We start from the raw sequence: 17,175 nt of genomic DNA, 5'->3' as shown, positions 1-17,175 counted from the left end.
AATTTTCAAAATTTTTAAATTGCTAGTACATACGTCAAAAACTCTTAAAAAGTTTAAAAATATGAAAAATATTGAAATTTAAAACAAAATAGTATATATGTCAGAATTTTTAAAAATTTAAAAAATACTGGTACATAACTGAGAAACTTTGAGAATTTGAAAATTTGTAAAAATTTTAAAAATTAATGCTTGGGTACTTGTCAGAATTTTTAAAAAATACTTTGGTATCTCTCAAAATTTTAAAATCAAATTTAAAAATTTTGAAAACTATTGAAAAATGATATAGATATAGGCCAGAAATTTGAAAAACTTGAAAAATGGTGGAAATTTTAAAAATAATTCGATCAAAATGCTTAAAAACCTTAAAATTGCTAAATAATACCAGTTCATATGTCAGAGATTAATTTAAAAATTTTAAAAATTGTAAAAATTTTCAAGAATTAAGAATGGAAATCTTAAAAAGTTTTTTAATTCCGAAATAATCCTTCAAAATTAACTGAGCAAATTACATTCCGTGGTAAAAACATAAAATTATACCTTGCAGAATTTCAAAAAGTTAGCAAAATCTGTAGCGGAAGAACAAGTTAAAAATGATAGTTTTCGTAAATTTTTGAAATTTCAAAATTCGCTTTAAATTTTTTGGAATACTCCAAAACTAAGCGGAAATACATTCTTTGATTGAAACTACATTCGGGCACATAAAATGATATCTTGCGAAACTTCAAAAATTTAGCAAAGTCATTTTCCAACGAAGGAGGAACGAAGGAAAAATCGTAATTTTCGTCAATCTTTAGATTTTATTTACATTTTATTTACATTTTACTTTCAAAACACGGTATTCAATTTTTGAAATTTCAAACTTCGAAATATAAATTTTATCTTGAGAAAATTCAAAATTTTCGGAAAATGCGTTATGCGTTGTGAACAGGGAGACAAAAGAAAAATCGTTACTTTTGTCTATTTTCGAAATTTCAAAATTCGTTTCCTCAAAATACCACGAAATAGTCGAAGACTAAGTGGAATTACATTCTGTGATGAAAACAGTAGATTTGAGAACATAAAATTATACCTCAAAGAATTTCAAAACTTTTAGCTAATCGGTTATGAGGGCAGAAGAAAAAATGGTAATTTTCTTCAATTTTTCAAATTTCAAAATTTAGTTAAAAATACATCAAAATAGTTTAAATTGTGAAGTGAAACTGCAAAGTGAAATTACATTCTTTGACGAGAACAATAAAAATTTTACAATTGAGCACATAAGATTACACTTTTCCCAAATCGTCACTTTTGTAAAATCGGTAACGGAGGAACAAAGGAATAATCCTTATTTTCGCCAATATTTTCGAAAATTAAAAATTCGCTTCAAAACACCTCCAAATAATCTCAAAGTGAAATGTGATGAAAACAGTGTATTTCGGCACTAAATAATACCTTAAAAGATTCAAAATGTTAGGAAAACTAGGTAACGGAGGATAAGGAAAACTGGTATTTTTTGTTAATTTTTCAAAGTTTTAATATTCGGATCAAAATCTCAAAAAGGTAAAAAACTGAGCGAGTGTGCAGTCAGCAATAGCCGGTTTAAATTGAGGAAATGAAGGCAAATTTATTCAGACTAACTAAATGTCATCGGTGAAAATTCACTTGTTCACAACAATTACGACCACTGGAAACCAGGGTTTAAGATCTCTTACGTTTACTAACGGAAAAACAATTACGGACAAAGCAAACAAATTTCACGCTAAAACAATGTCATTTATTAGATAGTATGCCGCCTAATACAAATATTCCAAATAATTTGCTTTGAATCCATAGTATTTCCGGTCATTTTGTGCGTTTGTCGTGAATCTAAGATACATATAATAGGTTGAGACAAATTTGCCTTGCGGAAGTAATATGCCACTTAAATTCACCAGTCGTTTATCAGTACTCTTTGGCCCACGATAGATTTCCACGCGGTCGTAACTCTGCTGTGTGTTAAAGTGGGAAAATGACAAGTCAATTTGTTTTCCAGGCATATGGATCAGCCAGATACAATCACGATTGCTGGGGTATTGACCCTTGAAACCAGGACTTGTTATAGCACCTACTGGTGCAGTGAGCATTCCACCACAATCTAAATTAAAGTATATATACATCTATGAGATCATTAATTTTAACGGGTCTTAATTCTTTATGGGAAGAGATTAAAATCATGATTGACTTGATGTGCATAGCAGCAGGTGAATAGCATAGTCATAGGGGCAGGTGCATAGCATGGTCATAGGGGCAGGTGCATAGCATAGTCATAGGGGCAGGTGCATAGCATGGTCATAGCAGCAGGTGCATAGCATGGTCATAGCAGCAGGTGAATAGTATAGTCATAGGAGCAGGTGCATAGCATGGGTAAATCAGCAGCAGGTGAATAGCATAGTCATAGGAGCAGGTGAATAGCATGGTCGTAGCAGCAGGTGCATAGCATGGCCATAGCAACAGGTGCATAGTATAGTCATAGCATATATCATGATTGACGTTATGTGCATAGAGCATAGTAGGAAAAATTAAATAAACCTTACCAACTTGTGAATATGTCAGACGGAATCCATTGCTTGCTGTAGCGCTGTTCGAAACAAATCTTATCCTCATGCTTTTACCAGACGAGGTGATGGCACGAGGTTTATACCCCACCCCTGAAAACTCCAGAATGGGTTCAGTTTTGTCAGTATCAAAGATGTACAAGAAATCTTTGCCAGCTTCAGTCTTGAACTCGGAAAATTCAATACGAACTTTCTTGCCGGTGGGGACCGTAATTTTCCAGGTACAATACAAATCGTTGTCGTAGGGTGATGGGAAGTTAGGGGACTCGATTTCACCAGAAGGACCGTGTTTGAAAGAGCCGCAAGATGTAGCTATAAAAAAGTGAAGATCAATCAATATAAAGGTGCTTTTACACGATGGAATGTTTCTTTTAACTTTGGATACAATTATACTTTTGGAGATGTAAATTAATGAGTCTTAAAAATCGTCTATTAAGTGTGATAAACACAGACTTTTCGTAGATGCCAAATTTAAATCTATCAAAGTAGGAATAGTTTAATGTTTGAGAGGCCATTGTAAATTTCAATATATTATTACAAAATGCAAATTCTATTATAGATCATGGAACAGGAAGCACCTAACATTCTAGGACTGAGGGTACCAAGAAAAAATTACTTATCACCGATTAAAAAAGTATTAAAAAGTGAAAGTCATTGAAAAGCAACATCGGTGGTCCCTAGTCTTGTTGTATACATTCCTATTGATTAAACTAACCCACGCAGGTAGGTGCCGATCCACTCCATAAACCATTTTCCTGACATTTCCTGTACTGTGTTCCAACTAACTTGTATCCAGGATTACAATCAAATGCTAGTACTTTGTCATATGTATACAATGATCCAACTCTGTAGCCGTTTGCTGGTGCAGGAATCTCACCACAGTTCACCACTGAAGTAAAAATTGACAAAAAAAGAGTTCAGTAATGACTATACCTGCGATGACTATTGTTTAAACATGTTTTAAAATGTTTTCTTCTCCTCTCACAGTGTATTCACTCAAAAAATAGTCGAGCTAGAAGTCGAAGTGATCTCAGAGCATTAAACCTTATTCTGGCACTACCTTTTACAAAGAAGCACTATATACTTACAATTGCAAGAGGGTAAAGACCCGGTCCATTTTGCTGTACTCTGTTCACATGTCCTTTCGCGATCACCCACCAGTGTATAGCCTTGTTGGCATGTGTAGGACACCTTCTTGCCATATGTGTGTGTATCACCATGTTTGAATCCATTGTATGGGACACCTGGATTACCACACGATCGAGCTAAAAGTAATTGAAATTTCAGCCAAGCTGCCTTTAACTTCCTTCTCTTCACAATACTAGTGGGGTTAAATGTTTTCAAGAACGTCCATTCCAATTTTATTTATTTTTCCAAGAATTTTCAAAAAAATTATTTAATTTTAACGATTTTTAGTCAAAACTATTGTTTCCATTTTGTTTCCACTAATCGTTAAGTTAAGTTGCAACAATTTGTGACACAAGAGTAAGTTAAAATTTCAAAATGATATAATTCATAATATTTACACCCTATATACATAAATCACAGTTATTTTGTAATAGCAGCCAGATCACATATTACTTGACATAGAAAAACATCTCATCTTATGTTAACAAAGTATATGTTTCAAATGAGGTTCTCCAAGCAGGGTAAAAGAGGAAATGAAGAGCCCAGTGACGCAGCCAGCCTGACGATTTTGTCCCGCTATGCAAATTTCGAGTTATTATAATAATTCATGTCTTTAGAAATTTATTGTTTTCACAGTCAATAAACACCAAAATATTAGCATAGCGGGACAAATCGTCAGACTAGCTACGGTACTGTTTTTGCCCTTGGGTAATACTTTCTATGCGAGGCCTCTAAAGTGAATAGTGATACTAACAGATGGGATAAAAAAATCATAAATTTAACTTCTTTACAATATTGTATTTTATTTTGCTCACCCAAGCACTTTGGTAACGGTGCACTCCATTTTCCATTGGCTTCACATTTTATTGCGTTGGCACCTTCCAGGTGATGCCGGTTTTTACAGCTGAAGTTGATGATTGAGTCATATTTGTAATTATTACCATGACGATAACCATGTTGTGGTTCGCCTGGATTTCCACAATCCACCACTAAAAGATCAAAATTATTTAGCTACAATTGCTATGAATACACAAAAAAATATTTTCAAAATAAACCAAGTAACGTTAACATATGGCACTTTGAAAAAGGGAAAGATATTCATGATATTGCGAAAAACATTGCTAATTTTCTCAATGTGATCAATACTCTTACACCTGATCTTCATTATTTATCACTTTTTGTAAGCAATGAATATAGCTACATAATGGGCGACGGGGTGACAGACATGTACCCGTAATCTCTATAGTAAGTGTTCATAGTTTCTTACATTCACAGGTAGGATGAGATCCGGACCACCTTCTTGTCTGTTCACAAGTTCTAAAAGATGTTCCCTTGACTGCATAACCAACATCACAAGCAATACCAACGGTAGCACCAAGTTCTGACCGGAAACCATTTATCCTACCGTGTACTGGTGCTTGAAGCGCTGGACAGTAGTTCGCTGGAAGAAAAAAACGAGGAATTTCTCAGTCATATGAACGGGGTCTGCGGAAGATCGTTAAGTGCATGGGGGAATATTCATATTTTCACATTCAGAATCATTAGTTTCTTTTGAAATTGATTGTTTTTACGGTCTGCTAACATGAGTATATGAATATTTGCATTTTTTTGACCAGAACTAAATCAAGCTATTTTTTAAAAACCCAGCAATATACTAAAACACAAAGAAAAGATTGATGCTTGTATTCTAAAAGCTCACACTCAAACTCATTGAGTGAGAGATCTCAATTACGTCGTAACGATTCCATGATGGCATTTCCATGCACTGGAATAAAACTTCCATTGCTTAAGGAAGGACGTCCTAATAATTATATGAGTAATAACAAATTTTCTATGTCACACCCAAAGAGTATAAGTGAGCTTTTAGAAAACAGGTTTTAGACTGGATAGCGACATTATAATTATTCAGCCGGAGTGTTATAATTTGAAATACTAAAATTTGCTTTCAGATCCATTCGTAAAAATGATCATGCACAGTTGTTAGAGTGTCAAAGTGTGCTTAAAGTGGTGTTTGGAAGGGGTTCTTTTTATGGGTAAATAAATAGGGAATTTCTTCACTTACGCACGCAAAGAGGCTGCGAGCCACTCCAGTTGCTTGTCTTGCCACATGTTCTCGTTGAGACTCCAAGCAGACGGTACGATGAACCACATGTGAATGTCACGCGACTATTATAACCATTGCCAGTTTGCTGCAAGTGTGCGTGGTCAACAGTACCTACGTCTGCGCATCTTACAGCTATATAAAATTAAAACCAAATTTAGTGGGCATTAAATTTAAGATAGAATGATAGATCTGAGTAAGAAATACGAATACATTAAAATAAAGGGCTGCATGATAAAAGCTTACGTTTACACAGAGGCTGAACCCCAGACCATGTTCTATCTGCCATGCAAATCCTCTCATCCGAGCCAACCAGTTTGAATCCATCATTACAACTGAATGAGACAGAGTTTCCAAAGACAGAAGCACCATTTATTGAGTATTTACCATTATGTGGATGAACTGGATTGGAACAACTGGCCTCTGAACGAGAAGAACACCGTTAATAAATCTTTCCATCAAAACCATAATGAATATTATTAGTATAATTACGGCAGTTTGATTCAAAATATCCAACACAATTTATTATAATTAATCCTAAATGATGAGGGAAATTTAATATAAATCCATAATATTTCACCAATATTAATATCTAAGGTAAAAATTTACTTTAATTTACATAATTTTTCAATTCTTCCACCTAAAATCCAACACAATTCAGAATTGTTTCACAACTTGGTTACTTATAACGAAGCACTTTCTTGTAAGATAATTATTAAGATCATATTTTAACCCTTTCAAAATGAATGATTAAAAAATCCGTGGCAAGTTTTTAGGGTGTAGTATAATTATGGATAATTCCTCAGAATAGTTCGCGCATTATAACGTCACAATCACTTGACTCCGACCCGTATTTCTAAATCGCATTAAAGATCGGCCAGCTTTTCGTAATAGGAAAAGGAAATAGGAATAGGAAAGGATTGTCTAAACTTAATTTTGTTTCAGGCATTTTTCAATTTTGTTTCAGCGACTCCATTAAAACAAAATCAATTACCTGTACACGAGACGCCGTCATTCTGCAGAACGAATCCATGTTTGCAGTAGCATTTACGACCAAGGTATGTGTTGAGACAGTGATGAGCGCAACCACCATTGTTGGTATCACATTCGTTCTTATCTGCGAAAGATTTTCAGTCAGAATTACATCGCTTTAGGGAATGTTCGCATTCATGAGCAGAAAACTGCATGCTTTGGACGACGAAATTCTTTTTATCTTAAGGCCCCGAAACACTGGACGCGATGCGCCAACGCGACGTAAATTTTCAGTTTTCGGAAATGAATTTAATTCTGTAAGGACATTTTAAGGGCTATGTGCCCCAGACAAGCGAAAATGTTCACTATCGTCCTATATGCATCAAGAATATCATAAATGACGAAACTTAGCCGCTTTTAAAAGCTGAAAAATTCGTAAAAATCTCGTTGCGTTGGTGAAGGGTGTGTCGCGGTCTTTATGGTTGAAACAAATACCTTCGCATCTTGTTCCCGAACCACGTAATACCATTCCGTGAGGACATGTGCATCGAAACGATCCTGCACTGTTGATGCAACCATGACTACAGACATTCTCTATACATTCATTGATGTCTTAATAAAAATGATATAATATGAAATATGTTTGTGTGTGTATATATAATATATATCCTCACATATAGATATATCCCCACCAACATTGCACGTTTTCTAGGTATAATACCACACAACAGTCATTCCCAACTCCATACCTTGACAAGTCTTCCCATTGCCACTCAGCCGGTATCCAGCGACACAGGAACATTTGAAAGAACCCGGGAGGTCAGTGCAACGATGGTTACATCCTGATGTCATTGATGTACACTCGTTTATGTCTAAACATAATTATAATTTCAATTGGCATATGAAGTATTCAGCAAGCTGTTAAAAAGGACAAGATGCATCATTGTTTATCTCACTCTCGCATATCGGAGTTTTTCCAGACCATCTTCCCCTTGAACAGGTTATGCTGGAATGTCCCACAATTTTGTATCCAGATTTACATGAATACTGAATAGTAATGCCAGCCATGAAATTTGATCCACTGCGATGACCATTCACTGGAGTTCCTGGATCATTACAAGCGAGTTCTAAAAAGAAGACATAGTTGAAATAGGTAGGTAGGTAGGTAGGTAAAACTTCATTTAAAACCAAGAAACACGCTAGCCCTATCAACTCTAGGCTAGTCTCAATGAGGGGCGTGTTTAAATATTAAAAATAGTTAATATGACTACAAAACAGGACAATTACTCACAGACAGTTTCACACATAAACAGATTATATGAATAGGTAGGATGCGTTTCAGTGTCCAACAACAATTGATATAAACAAAGGAAGCGACTCGGCTGATTTTGCTTCGTTTGGGAGATGGCTCAGCATATTTATAAATTTACTTCCAATTATTCGGAATGTAATATGTTTTGGGTTACCTGTTTGACAGTTATGGCCTGTGTACCCTGAGAGACATTTACATGCGTATCCATAAGGAATCTCAGTGCATTGAGCAGAATTACGACAAGGATTGGGGGAACATGAACCTGAAAATAAAATAAGTGTTAATAATTTTTTTAACTAATTTTATATATCAATTTTATAAATATTTTTTTTAAACTAGAAACCAGATTTTCTGTTGTATTATACTATGGGTCTAAAATGCAATTTTTGCTTAAAAATGTAGAACAATTATCAGAAAAACCAAAGCTCTAAGGAGCTTCGTACTTACTATTATAGTGTTATACTCATCAGATTAGGGGCCACAAATGATAGAAGAAAGTACATGGTTTGAAGATGGGTCCCAATGTAACTAATCTATTTATTTTCTCCTAGGTTAGCTTCTGGTATATTTTATACAAGTTAACCAATAAAACAAAGGAGATTTATATAGAAAAATATGCTTTTATCATTATAGATACTAAATCGACACATGTATTAGAAAATGCTCTACCTGAATGAGATGCGGAGACACTAGCTCCATCCGAAGGAGTTCCTTCATGTTCTGAAAAAAATAGAAGCATATTAAAATTGGTTTATGCAACGTATTTCTATACTCTAGAACTATGTTAGCTGTGAAGAATTTCAATAAACTAACCAAGAGAGCAACCATAAACTTCAACCCTCATTCCAATTCCATTATGCCAAGTCAAAGGTTTGAATCTAATGAATCGAGCAACGATATTTACTTCATTTTTCTTTCGACCTTTGTTGTCTGAATTGCCAGTGAAAGTCTAAAAAACGATTGTTCGTTCATGAATTATTTTATTGATAAAATCATTATATCATACAATGATTACGCTTTTTAAACCAAATGCATTCGTGGTGGTTGGATAATGCAAAAGCAATCTTCTTTGTTTGTGTAGTAAAACTTTGTTGTATACCAACAGTAGCGGTGGAAAGGTCTGGGGTTGAATTAAATTGTAGGGCGTGGCTCAGGAGAATGAAGAACACGATTAGTGGCGATAGTTGTGTAGTTCTGCCATCATTCTCCCAAACCATATCTGCAGCAACATTCAAGTTTCATTAATTTTGGTTAATTTTGTAGTTCGAAATTAATTCTCATCATAAATACATTCTGATTGCGAATGGCGATCATTTTTACATTCCTAGTAATCAAAACATGATAATATACCATCCATAGTATGCGAACCAACATGGGTTTTCGTTGTTTACCTGGGGTGATGTTTTCCACGTGTGTCCATTAGAACTGTATTGTACTTGATACGTTTTCACCCAGTAATCATGACCATCAGCCCCTTGTGTCTCCACTCCAGTAATTATCTTTTTTTTTCCAAGATCAATTTGAAGATATTGACCGTGATTAAAGGAGCTGGGTATCCATCCGCCATCACTATCAGGAACTCCTTTGATATTTTGTGCTTTCACTCCATTGGCTCGAGCATTTTTGGCACTACTGAGTGATGAACGTGCAGAACTTGCACTCATTTGTGCATCTGAGATGACGTTGTCTTCCACACCAAGCATTTCAACACAATCTAGTACGTAAAGATTAGCGAAACCATAGTTTTTAAAACATTATTTAAAAAAAAATAAGACTATGTTCTACGCTTTTCATTATATTTATTTGTGAAAATGCGAAAAATCAGATTCTCTAGTGAGCAGTTCATCCGCTCAACCGTAGCACAGGTTTTCGACATCGGTCGAGGTTGGAATATGTGAAATCTTGAAGTTTAAATTCTACTGATGAACATCATATACCTGATCTCTTATCAATCAAGGTCAAAGATGGTTCGTGATGGTCAGTGATAATAGATATGACTAATACGTGTGATTTCGTAACTCAATCTAGTCCCTTCCATGCCCGTGTGTCTTAAAGTGGTAGTGCATGCATATATGGCTCATGTGTTGCTCATGAATTGTGAGGGTTGCATGTAGTACACGAAGTAGCGTATTTCTCCAAAAATATGTCAAATAAATTTTCATATGCAACTCATATATGTATAAGAATATTAGAAAACTAAATATAAATTATTGCACAATGTAGTTACTTCGTACGTTATGAATAAAACTACGGATAATTTAATTATATCCTCGCAGATAATTGATTATCTGTACAATAGGTTGATGCAGCGGTTTAAATGACTCTCATATCATGCAGAACATATATTTTCAACTTCATGAAGCTTTTAAAGGTTACAGAGGGAGTTCAGAGAGAGAGAGAGAGAGAACAGAGGTTCGATAACTCCCTCCCAGGACTAGAAAGCTCTATTAATTATACTCACTCAATTCATAGTAGTCGTGTCCAGTATTATCTGGATGTGATGCGGCAACATTATGACGATACGATTGACTGAGGTAACATTTCTTTGAAGAACTGTGGTAATCGAATGATCTGCATGGAAATCCAGTTTCTTGTGTACATTTCACTGCACAATCTTCCGGTGAGACCCCGTGCAATGTCTTGTGGTCGTTTGATGGTAGTTTGGCATTGTACACGGTCACGAATTGACGAAGTAAAGAAGAGACTGAAAAAAAGGTAATCATTAATGTGAAAATTTAGATAAGAAAATATGGTAACTCTTAAAGCTTCTTTAGAAACTTACAGTTTTGTTTTATTGAGACAGGCAAGTTTATTAGCATGAATTCAATCTTATACTTTTGGTTGCCGTTAACGCAAGCAATAGCTTAAGGCCCGCTTACACTTTTTATAAAGAGGACAGTTACGAATGTTATGATCATGCGATAAAGCTCCATTAACACATTTGTAACTTGTTCATATCTCTCAAAAAGACACAAACACTAGTCAAAACTAGAAACAGGTCTCTATCTGTATATGGTGACTGGTCTCTGTACTAGCTTTATACGTGAAATATTGCTTCTTTTTTGTTAAACACTTAATTCCATCATTTTTGTTTATAGTTTTGAATAAAGATAATTTTCCTACCGAAAGAGAGAGAGAAATTACGAGAAGCACAAACGGGGCTATATATCTGACTTACCATCACAGGCATAGGACTTTGGGGTCTTCCTAAATTCACCAGTCAGTTCAGGAACAAAATCGGCCCACGAAATAACCACAGCATCATTCCTGGAATTCATGCAGCTTCCGGCAAGATTATAAATGTCCTGTGCGGACAATACGGTGTTGTAGACGGTCATTTGACTCATACCACCAAGGAATGCTTCATAAGGATTATATGTAAATTGGTCTTCATCTGCCTCCCAATCTTGTTCCTGACCAAGCACGAAGTGGCCTCCGGCCCTGATGTAATCGCCTAAAAGTAATGAAACATGTCGTCGATTTCAAAAATTATCTTTTCTGAGTCGTGTATGTTAGCTAACCTATTGGTTATGATTATAGGCGTGTATTGTTAAATTTCAAATATTGTCGACTACATTCGGCAAGCTTTTATAAGTTTCTCTTCATTCATGTTCTCCTGTTTATTTTCTATTTATTGGGAATTAAAAAAAATTAACTATTTTTTTTGAGAAATACATGCATTCATACGAAGTTTGAAGAAGAATTTTGTACTTTCATTTTTGTAAACGACACCTAAATAAACCAAGCAAAGTTAGACGAAGATATTACCTTTGGCAATCGGGCTTGATGCGCGCCTAATTTCCTTGCCGTCACGATAGTACACCCATATACCATTACTACTCTGCCACGTGACCGCAACATGATGCCATCGTCCGTCGTTGATTCGGTCAGCAATGTAACCAGTTTGGTTGTTTATTTGAATGGTTAGGCTTCCATAATCCTGAACAACCAAGCCATTCTCTTGAACATATTGACCCTGTTTCACTGAATATGAAAGTGGAGTGCCGGCATTTTCCTGGTCGTCTGTCCTCATCCAGAAAGCAACAGTGACGGCACGAAGGTTTTCATATAGTTTTCGCTTTGAGAATGTTCTGATTTCTGATGTTGTAAATGATAGATCGTAATCCGACGAGTATTCTGAAAGGGAAATTCGCATTGGAATAAAATCGTAATAACGACATTACACGCCAGCAATACAGTATTGTCATAAAGTGATCGACAATCAGCTAATGTTAAGATTAAAAAGAGGAAATCAAAAAGGTATTGTACAGGGACGTAACTAACTATAATTAGGGGGGTGAGATGTTCATTTATTCAATTCTATTGGGGAGATTTTTTTTGAAATCACAATAACCTAGAAATCTGTCAACCAGGAGGGATAAATGAATTTCCTCTTCCCGACTTATTCCCCTTTTTACAGCTCTTGAATTTACCTTTTCGCAGGATTTTCCAGCATATCTTGGAGGACATTGACATTCGAAGCTTCCATCCTTTTCCACACATTTTCCTCGTTGACAAGGGGAACTATTGCAATGATTAATTCTGGTTTGACATCTTTCTCCTGTATATCCTGCCATGCAATGGCAAATATAGCCGTTCACCTTGTCTTCACACCTGGAAATGAAGATGGTCCCGATTTAAACCACAGGGTTTGGGAATAATAGGACAAAGGCGTCAAAGAAAAATATTGATAGTAACTTCGACAAAGAAATGCTAGTTTGACAGTCGGATCAGGGGCGTGGGAAGCATCAAGAGCTTGGGGGAGGGGGGCACCAGCTTCCAGGGGCACTTTTGGTTAATAAAAAGGGCAGCTAAAAATATGTATAAGGAAGGCATGATTGCCAAATTGCAAGGACACCCACTACTGGTTATATTTATGCTCATCAAAAAGATTTGGGCACGTGTAGGTGGGCATACCTAGGAAACAAAAAAAGGCACCTTCGATTTTAAAACAGTATTTACAGCTATATTAGCTTCACTAAAAAGGCATTTTTCATCACACTCTTGGTCCCTTGAAAAACTTTCAGTGCATCATGTGTCCCTCGGGTCCTACGCCCCCGAATCTGATAGTGTTAACGCTCCTGAAGGGTTCGATTGAAATCAGCACCAAAAATATTTTCTTAAGTAATCATTTTGGGAGAAATACATTATTGAAGACCCAATGTAGTATTCATGGGAAAGAATTATTTCCCCACTTTATATTTCTACTTACTTTCCATTTTGACCACAAGGATCACTGGCACAATCATCTACATTAATCTCACACTGATCGCCTTTATATCCAGCCACGCATTCACACCGGAAGCCATCGACGTCATCTCGACATATCCCACCGTTCTTGCAGGGTTTCTTGAAACAATCATCTCGGTTTACCTCGCAGAATTTCCCTGCCCAGCCATTCTGGCATTTACACACATATGACCCGGGAGTTTCGATACATTTGGCACTGTTTTTACATGGATTACTTCCACATTGAGGAAGAGGTTCGTCGCAGTTCACACCTCCAAAACCTGGTGCACAGAGACATTCATAGCCGTCGATCTGAAATTGAAAATAAAACGAGACCTTCTTTATTATAACTTTGTATGGCTTGTATCGATCACAGCATTCCTGCACTGCTTTATAACTACAGACTTATATTATTGCCAACAATATTGCAACAAAATTTTCCCTTGCTGTTCTGAGAGTGATAAAAAATTGTATGGTCGGGACCATGCAGTTTTACTCAAATCTTTGCGAATCATACCCTAACATTTATCCTAATCATAGGGATCAATCAAGTAAGACAATCAAGTAATGACCACGTAGACTAATTTTCTAATTCTTCAAGCCAGGGATGGGGGGAGACCCTGCAGTGAGCATCAGCGTTAAGTTTCTCAAAAATGTTTTGGTCCTTATACACTAATATGATAAAACCACTCTTTAACTGACTTTGGGAATATACAAATGTCAAATAATTGAATCACCTTACCTTATCAACACATTCGGCGTTACTATAACAAGGATTTGAAAGACACTGACTGACTTCGTCGTCACAGTTTTTGCCACTAAAACCGTCCCGACATTCACACTCATAGCCTTCCCGCTTGTTTAAACATTTCCCGTCGTTGTTGCAAGGATTCGAGGCACAGTTGTTGATTTCTAAAGAAAAAAGTATTGATTTCTGAAGAAAAAACTCACTTTTTCAAACAGATGATCTTCGCATTCGCAAAGGCCAGTTTTTATACATGGTTCGTGGGCGGTAATCGAGCTTTGAAACAGCATGCAACCGTCTCTCCGAATAGCGATTTTGGCAAAAGTTTTTAATGCCCTACATTTTTATTAAACCTTCATTCGCGAACTCAAATCAGTTGGACAAACCTATATTCCATTTACGTCTGACGTAACAGCGTATGCGTATGACTCAGGCCGTGGGTGTATGGATTAATGTGATGGTTACCAACCAGGCAAATTGAAAAATTAGCTTGACCACGGTGGGAATTGAGCAGTGATCTTTGGTTTGCTAGTCTTCAATGTCTTCCAACTGATCTACTATTTCTGACGTATACTAATTTACCTAGACAACGGGCTTCCGTTTTTGCTCCTGGGCCATAAGTCGACTTCTTCCCTTTGCAAGGGTAACAACTTAGTTTTCCCTCCTCGGGTTGATAAAATCCTTTCTCACAAGGTTTGCACGGTTCAACACCACTGGACGAATATGTACCTGGAGCACACTTCACTATAATCAAAGATAAGTGTAACGAATAATCCTGATGGTAATGAGAAATGACACTTATTCGAATTGACATCAATTAAAGTAGGTCATGAAGTGGTATAGGCATGTGAAGAATCAGAGTATTCTATGCAATGAGTTGTGCGAACGAGAATTATTACTAAACTTTTTTTCCAATCATTTATATACTAACTTCCGCACTCTTCTATCTTTGATGCAGCAGGCAGAACCGTTGTAGTCCCAGCTGGGCACTGCTTGCATTTAGTGCTCCAAGTTCCAGTGCTGTAATACCCGAGACCACATGGCCGACAAGGACCTAATCCAGTTAAGGAGAAATAGGCTTGCATATTTCTGTAAGAAAAAAATATGCATCGTGAAAAAAAGACGGCTTGACATTGCTACCCAAACAACACACCGTAGAGAAAAAATACTATTATGGACAAAATTATAAAATACTTCTTTTATTAGTTTTTATTAATTACTTCAGGTTTTAAAAAATTTCACCTAATAGTCAAAACAATCATTATCAGGTCCAGCGTGCTTCTGACACTCCTATATGAACGTGCCCGATATGCATGACCAGAAGCGTAGCCAAGATTTTCGGAGAGGGTCTACAGTGCTGTCCAAAAATAAAGTAACACTGCGGTTGCCGTTCGGTAGTTGTTCGGTTGCCCGTTCGATTCCGGTCGACCGATAGAACCGCAGACGACCGCAGGAGAAAAAATACGATCGCGGTTGCCTTTCGCTTCCGAACGGAGTATTATGAACTGCTGAGAACGACAACGCAATAATCAAATCGAAAAAATCTTAAGAAATTTCTGTCAGAGTCGGTGAGACCTCACCTCCGTCTCACCGCGGTTCGACCTCGGTCTGACCGCGGTTATAACCGTGGTTTTTATTAGGTTATTTCTGGACAGTACTGTAGGGGGGAATAGGCCGCCATTGTTATTCGAGACAAAGTTCGTAAAAAATTATTATAGTCAATGGGCTAGCTCGTGTAACAGGGTTTAATTCATATTTTCACAGGAGCCCAAAATTTTACTAGGGAGCGGGGTTTTCTGGCCTTCGCCCTAGCTACCCATGCGTGTATGACAGTGCAGCACAAGGGATAGTTTACCTTTGCATGATGTGAAATTCTTTTCATCATTTCCCAACGTGTAAAAACCAGGTTGGCATTTTTTGCAACCAAATTGGCCTTCAGCATCTTGGTATGTGCCGTTACTGCACAGCTTACATTTTCTATCCCCGGCGTCATAGTATTTTCCAACTGGACATTGAACTAAATGAAATTAGTAAAAAACTTAGTCAAGTTCTACTGTAAATACCCTAGTAGCGACATATCAGAGGATAAGAATTAGGTCAGCGGTATTACTCAACAATAGAGAAAACGTTACATTGGCAAATAGAATAAATAGAAGAACAATATTTTCCGAGTTTCAGTTAGTTCAGCTGTTTGGTGAAAAAAAAACAAGTCATGTATGCATGCTTATCTTTTGAAGGTGACTTCCAAATAAAGTCAAAATTTTACAGTTTTAATCGTTGCTTATTTGTATGTTTGGTGAAAAAACAACAAGTGATGCATGCATGCTTATCTTCTTGAAGGTGACTTCGAAATAAAGTCAAAATTTTAGAGTTTTAATCGTGGCTTATTTGTATGTTTGGTGAAAAAAATACAAGTCATGCATGCATGCTTATCTTCTTGAAGGTGACTTCGAAATAAAGTCAAAATTTTACAGTTTTAATCCTTGCTTATTTGTATGTTTGGTGGAAAAAAAACAAGTCATGCATGCATGCTTATCTTCTTGAAGGTGACTTCGAAATAAAGTCAAAATTTTACAGTTTTAATCCTTGCTTATTTGTATGTTTGGTGGAAAAAAAACAAGTCATGCATGCATGCTTATCTTCTTGAAGGTGACTTCGAAATAAAGTCAAAATTTTACAGTTTTAATCGTGGCTTATTTGTATGAATCATGTATTGCCTGATGTCTTGTTTATTCGAAAGACTTATAATCCTTAAATAATAATCCTTAAGACTCACTGCATTTCTCAATTTTTCCGTTTTCTTTATTGCATAGGCAGCTGGTGTCAGCAGGGTAACTGTTAAAGTTGTTTTTGCAGTTGTGGTTTAAATAGTCGCATCTTCCAACAACCGCACCATTTACGCCAGAACAATACGGCTCCGGTGGAAGGACGTTTGGTGTTTTGACTAAATCCATTTTCATTTCATTCTTCCAGTTTACATTATTAACATTTTGTTTAACCTCACCAAGGTACTGGTTTTTCATTTCAGTCTTAAGCTTTTGGAAATCGGCTTGACTTCCGACTGTTTTACTGGCGTGACGGTGAAATCTGCTTGAATATGAAACTATAGAATAAA

The 17,175-nt window shown here is 36.3% G+C and overlaps 2 protein-coding genes across 2 annotated transcripts; both read right to left on the bottom strand.

The window, feature by feature from the left end:
* Positions 1–1,738: 1,738 nt before the first annotated feature.
* LOC114535527 (sushi, von Willebrand factor type A, EGF and pentraxin domain-containing protein 1-like) lies at positions 1,739–12,242 on the bottom strand. Its single transcript, XM_028556827.1, has 19 exons — positions 11,855–12,242; positions 11,265–11,540; positions 10,548–10,790; positions 9,478–9,800; positions 8,900–9,035; positions 8,756–8,806; positions 8,241–8,348; positions 7,731–7,901; positions 7,524–7,646; positions 7,270–7,386; positions 6,797–6,919; positions 6,049–6,225; positions 5,764–5,937; positions 4,969–5,142; positions 4,517–4,690; positions 3,662–3,838; positions 3,289–3,462; positions 2,553–2,885; positions 1,739–2,113 (listed from the first exon to the last, which is right to left on the bottom strand). The coding sequence occupies exons 1-19, from the start codon at positions 12,240–12,242 to the stop codon at positions 1,773–1,775; spliced, it is 3,783 nt and encodes a 1,260-aa protein (XP_028412628.1). The 3' UTR covers positions 1,739–1,772.
* Positions 12,243–12,400: 158 nt separating this feature from the next.
* Positions 12,401–15,130, bottom strand: LOC114535526 (fibropellin-1-like). Its single transcript, XM_028556826.1, has 6 exons — positions 14,992–15,130; positions 14,643–14,804; positions 14,058–14,227; positions 13,299–13,627; positions 12,520–12,700; positions 12,401–12,406 (listed from the first exon to the last, which is right to left on the bottom strand). Coding segments are annotated over exons 1-6 (849 nt in total). The 5' UTR covers positions 14,993–15,130.
* Between the last annotated feature and the right edge of the window lie 2,045 nt (positions 15,131–17,175).

This window comes from Dendronephthya gigantea, unplaced genomic scaffold (genome assembly GCF_004324835.1).
Source record: "Dendronephthya gigantea isolate DGI-Jeju-01 unplaced genomic scaffold, DenGig_1.0 000120F, whole genome shotgun sequence".
NCBI lineage: Eukaryota > Metazoa > Cnidaria > Anthozoa > Malacalcyonacea > Nephtheidae > Dendronephthya > Dendronephthya gigantea.
The sequence above is the reverse complement of the archived record's forward strand: the minus strand, read 5'-3'. Positions and strand labels throughout refer to the sequence as shown.

Coding starts and splice junctions, on each gene's coding strand:
- LOC114535527 (XM_028556827.1), bottom strand. CDS start 12,242: ATGCGAATTTCCCTTTCAGAATACTCGTCGGATTACGATCTATCATTT. Junction 5,143..5,763: donor CTCGCAGCCTCTTTGCGTGC/GTAAGTGAAGAA, acceptor TTTTTCTTCCAG/CGAACTACTGTCCAGCGCTT. Junction 2,886..3,288: donor ATCGGCACCTACCTGCGTGG/GTTAGTTTAATC, acceptor ACTTTTTTATAG/CTACATCTTGCGGCTCTTTC.
- LOC114535526 (XM_028556826.1), bottom strand. Junction 14,228..14,642: donor AACGGAAGCCCGTTGTCTAG/GTAAATTAGTAT, acceptor TTTTTTCTTTAG/AAATCAACAACTGTGCCTCG. Junction 12,701..13,298: donor CCTTGTGGTCAAAATGGAAA/GTAAGTAGAAAT, acceptor CTTCATTTCCAG/GTGTGAAGACAAGGTGAACG.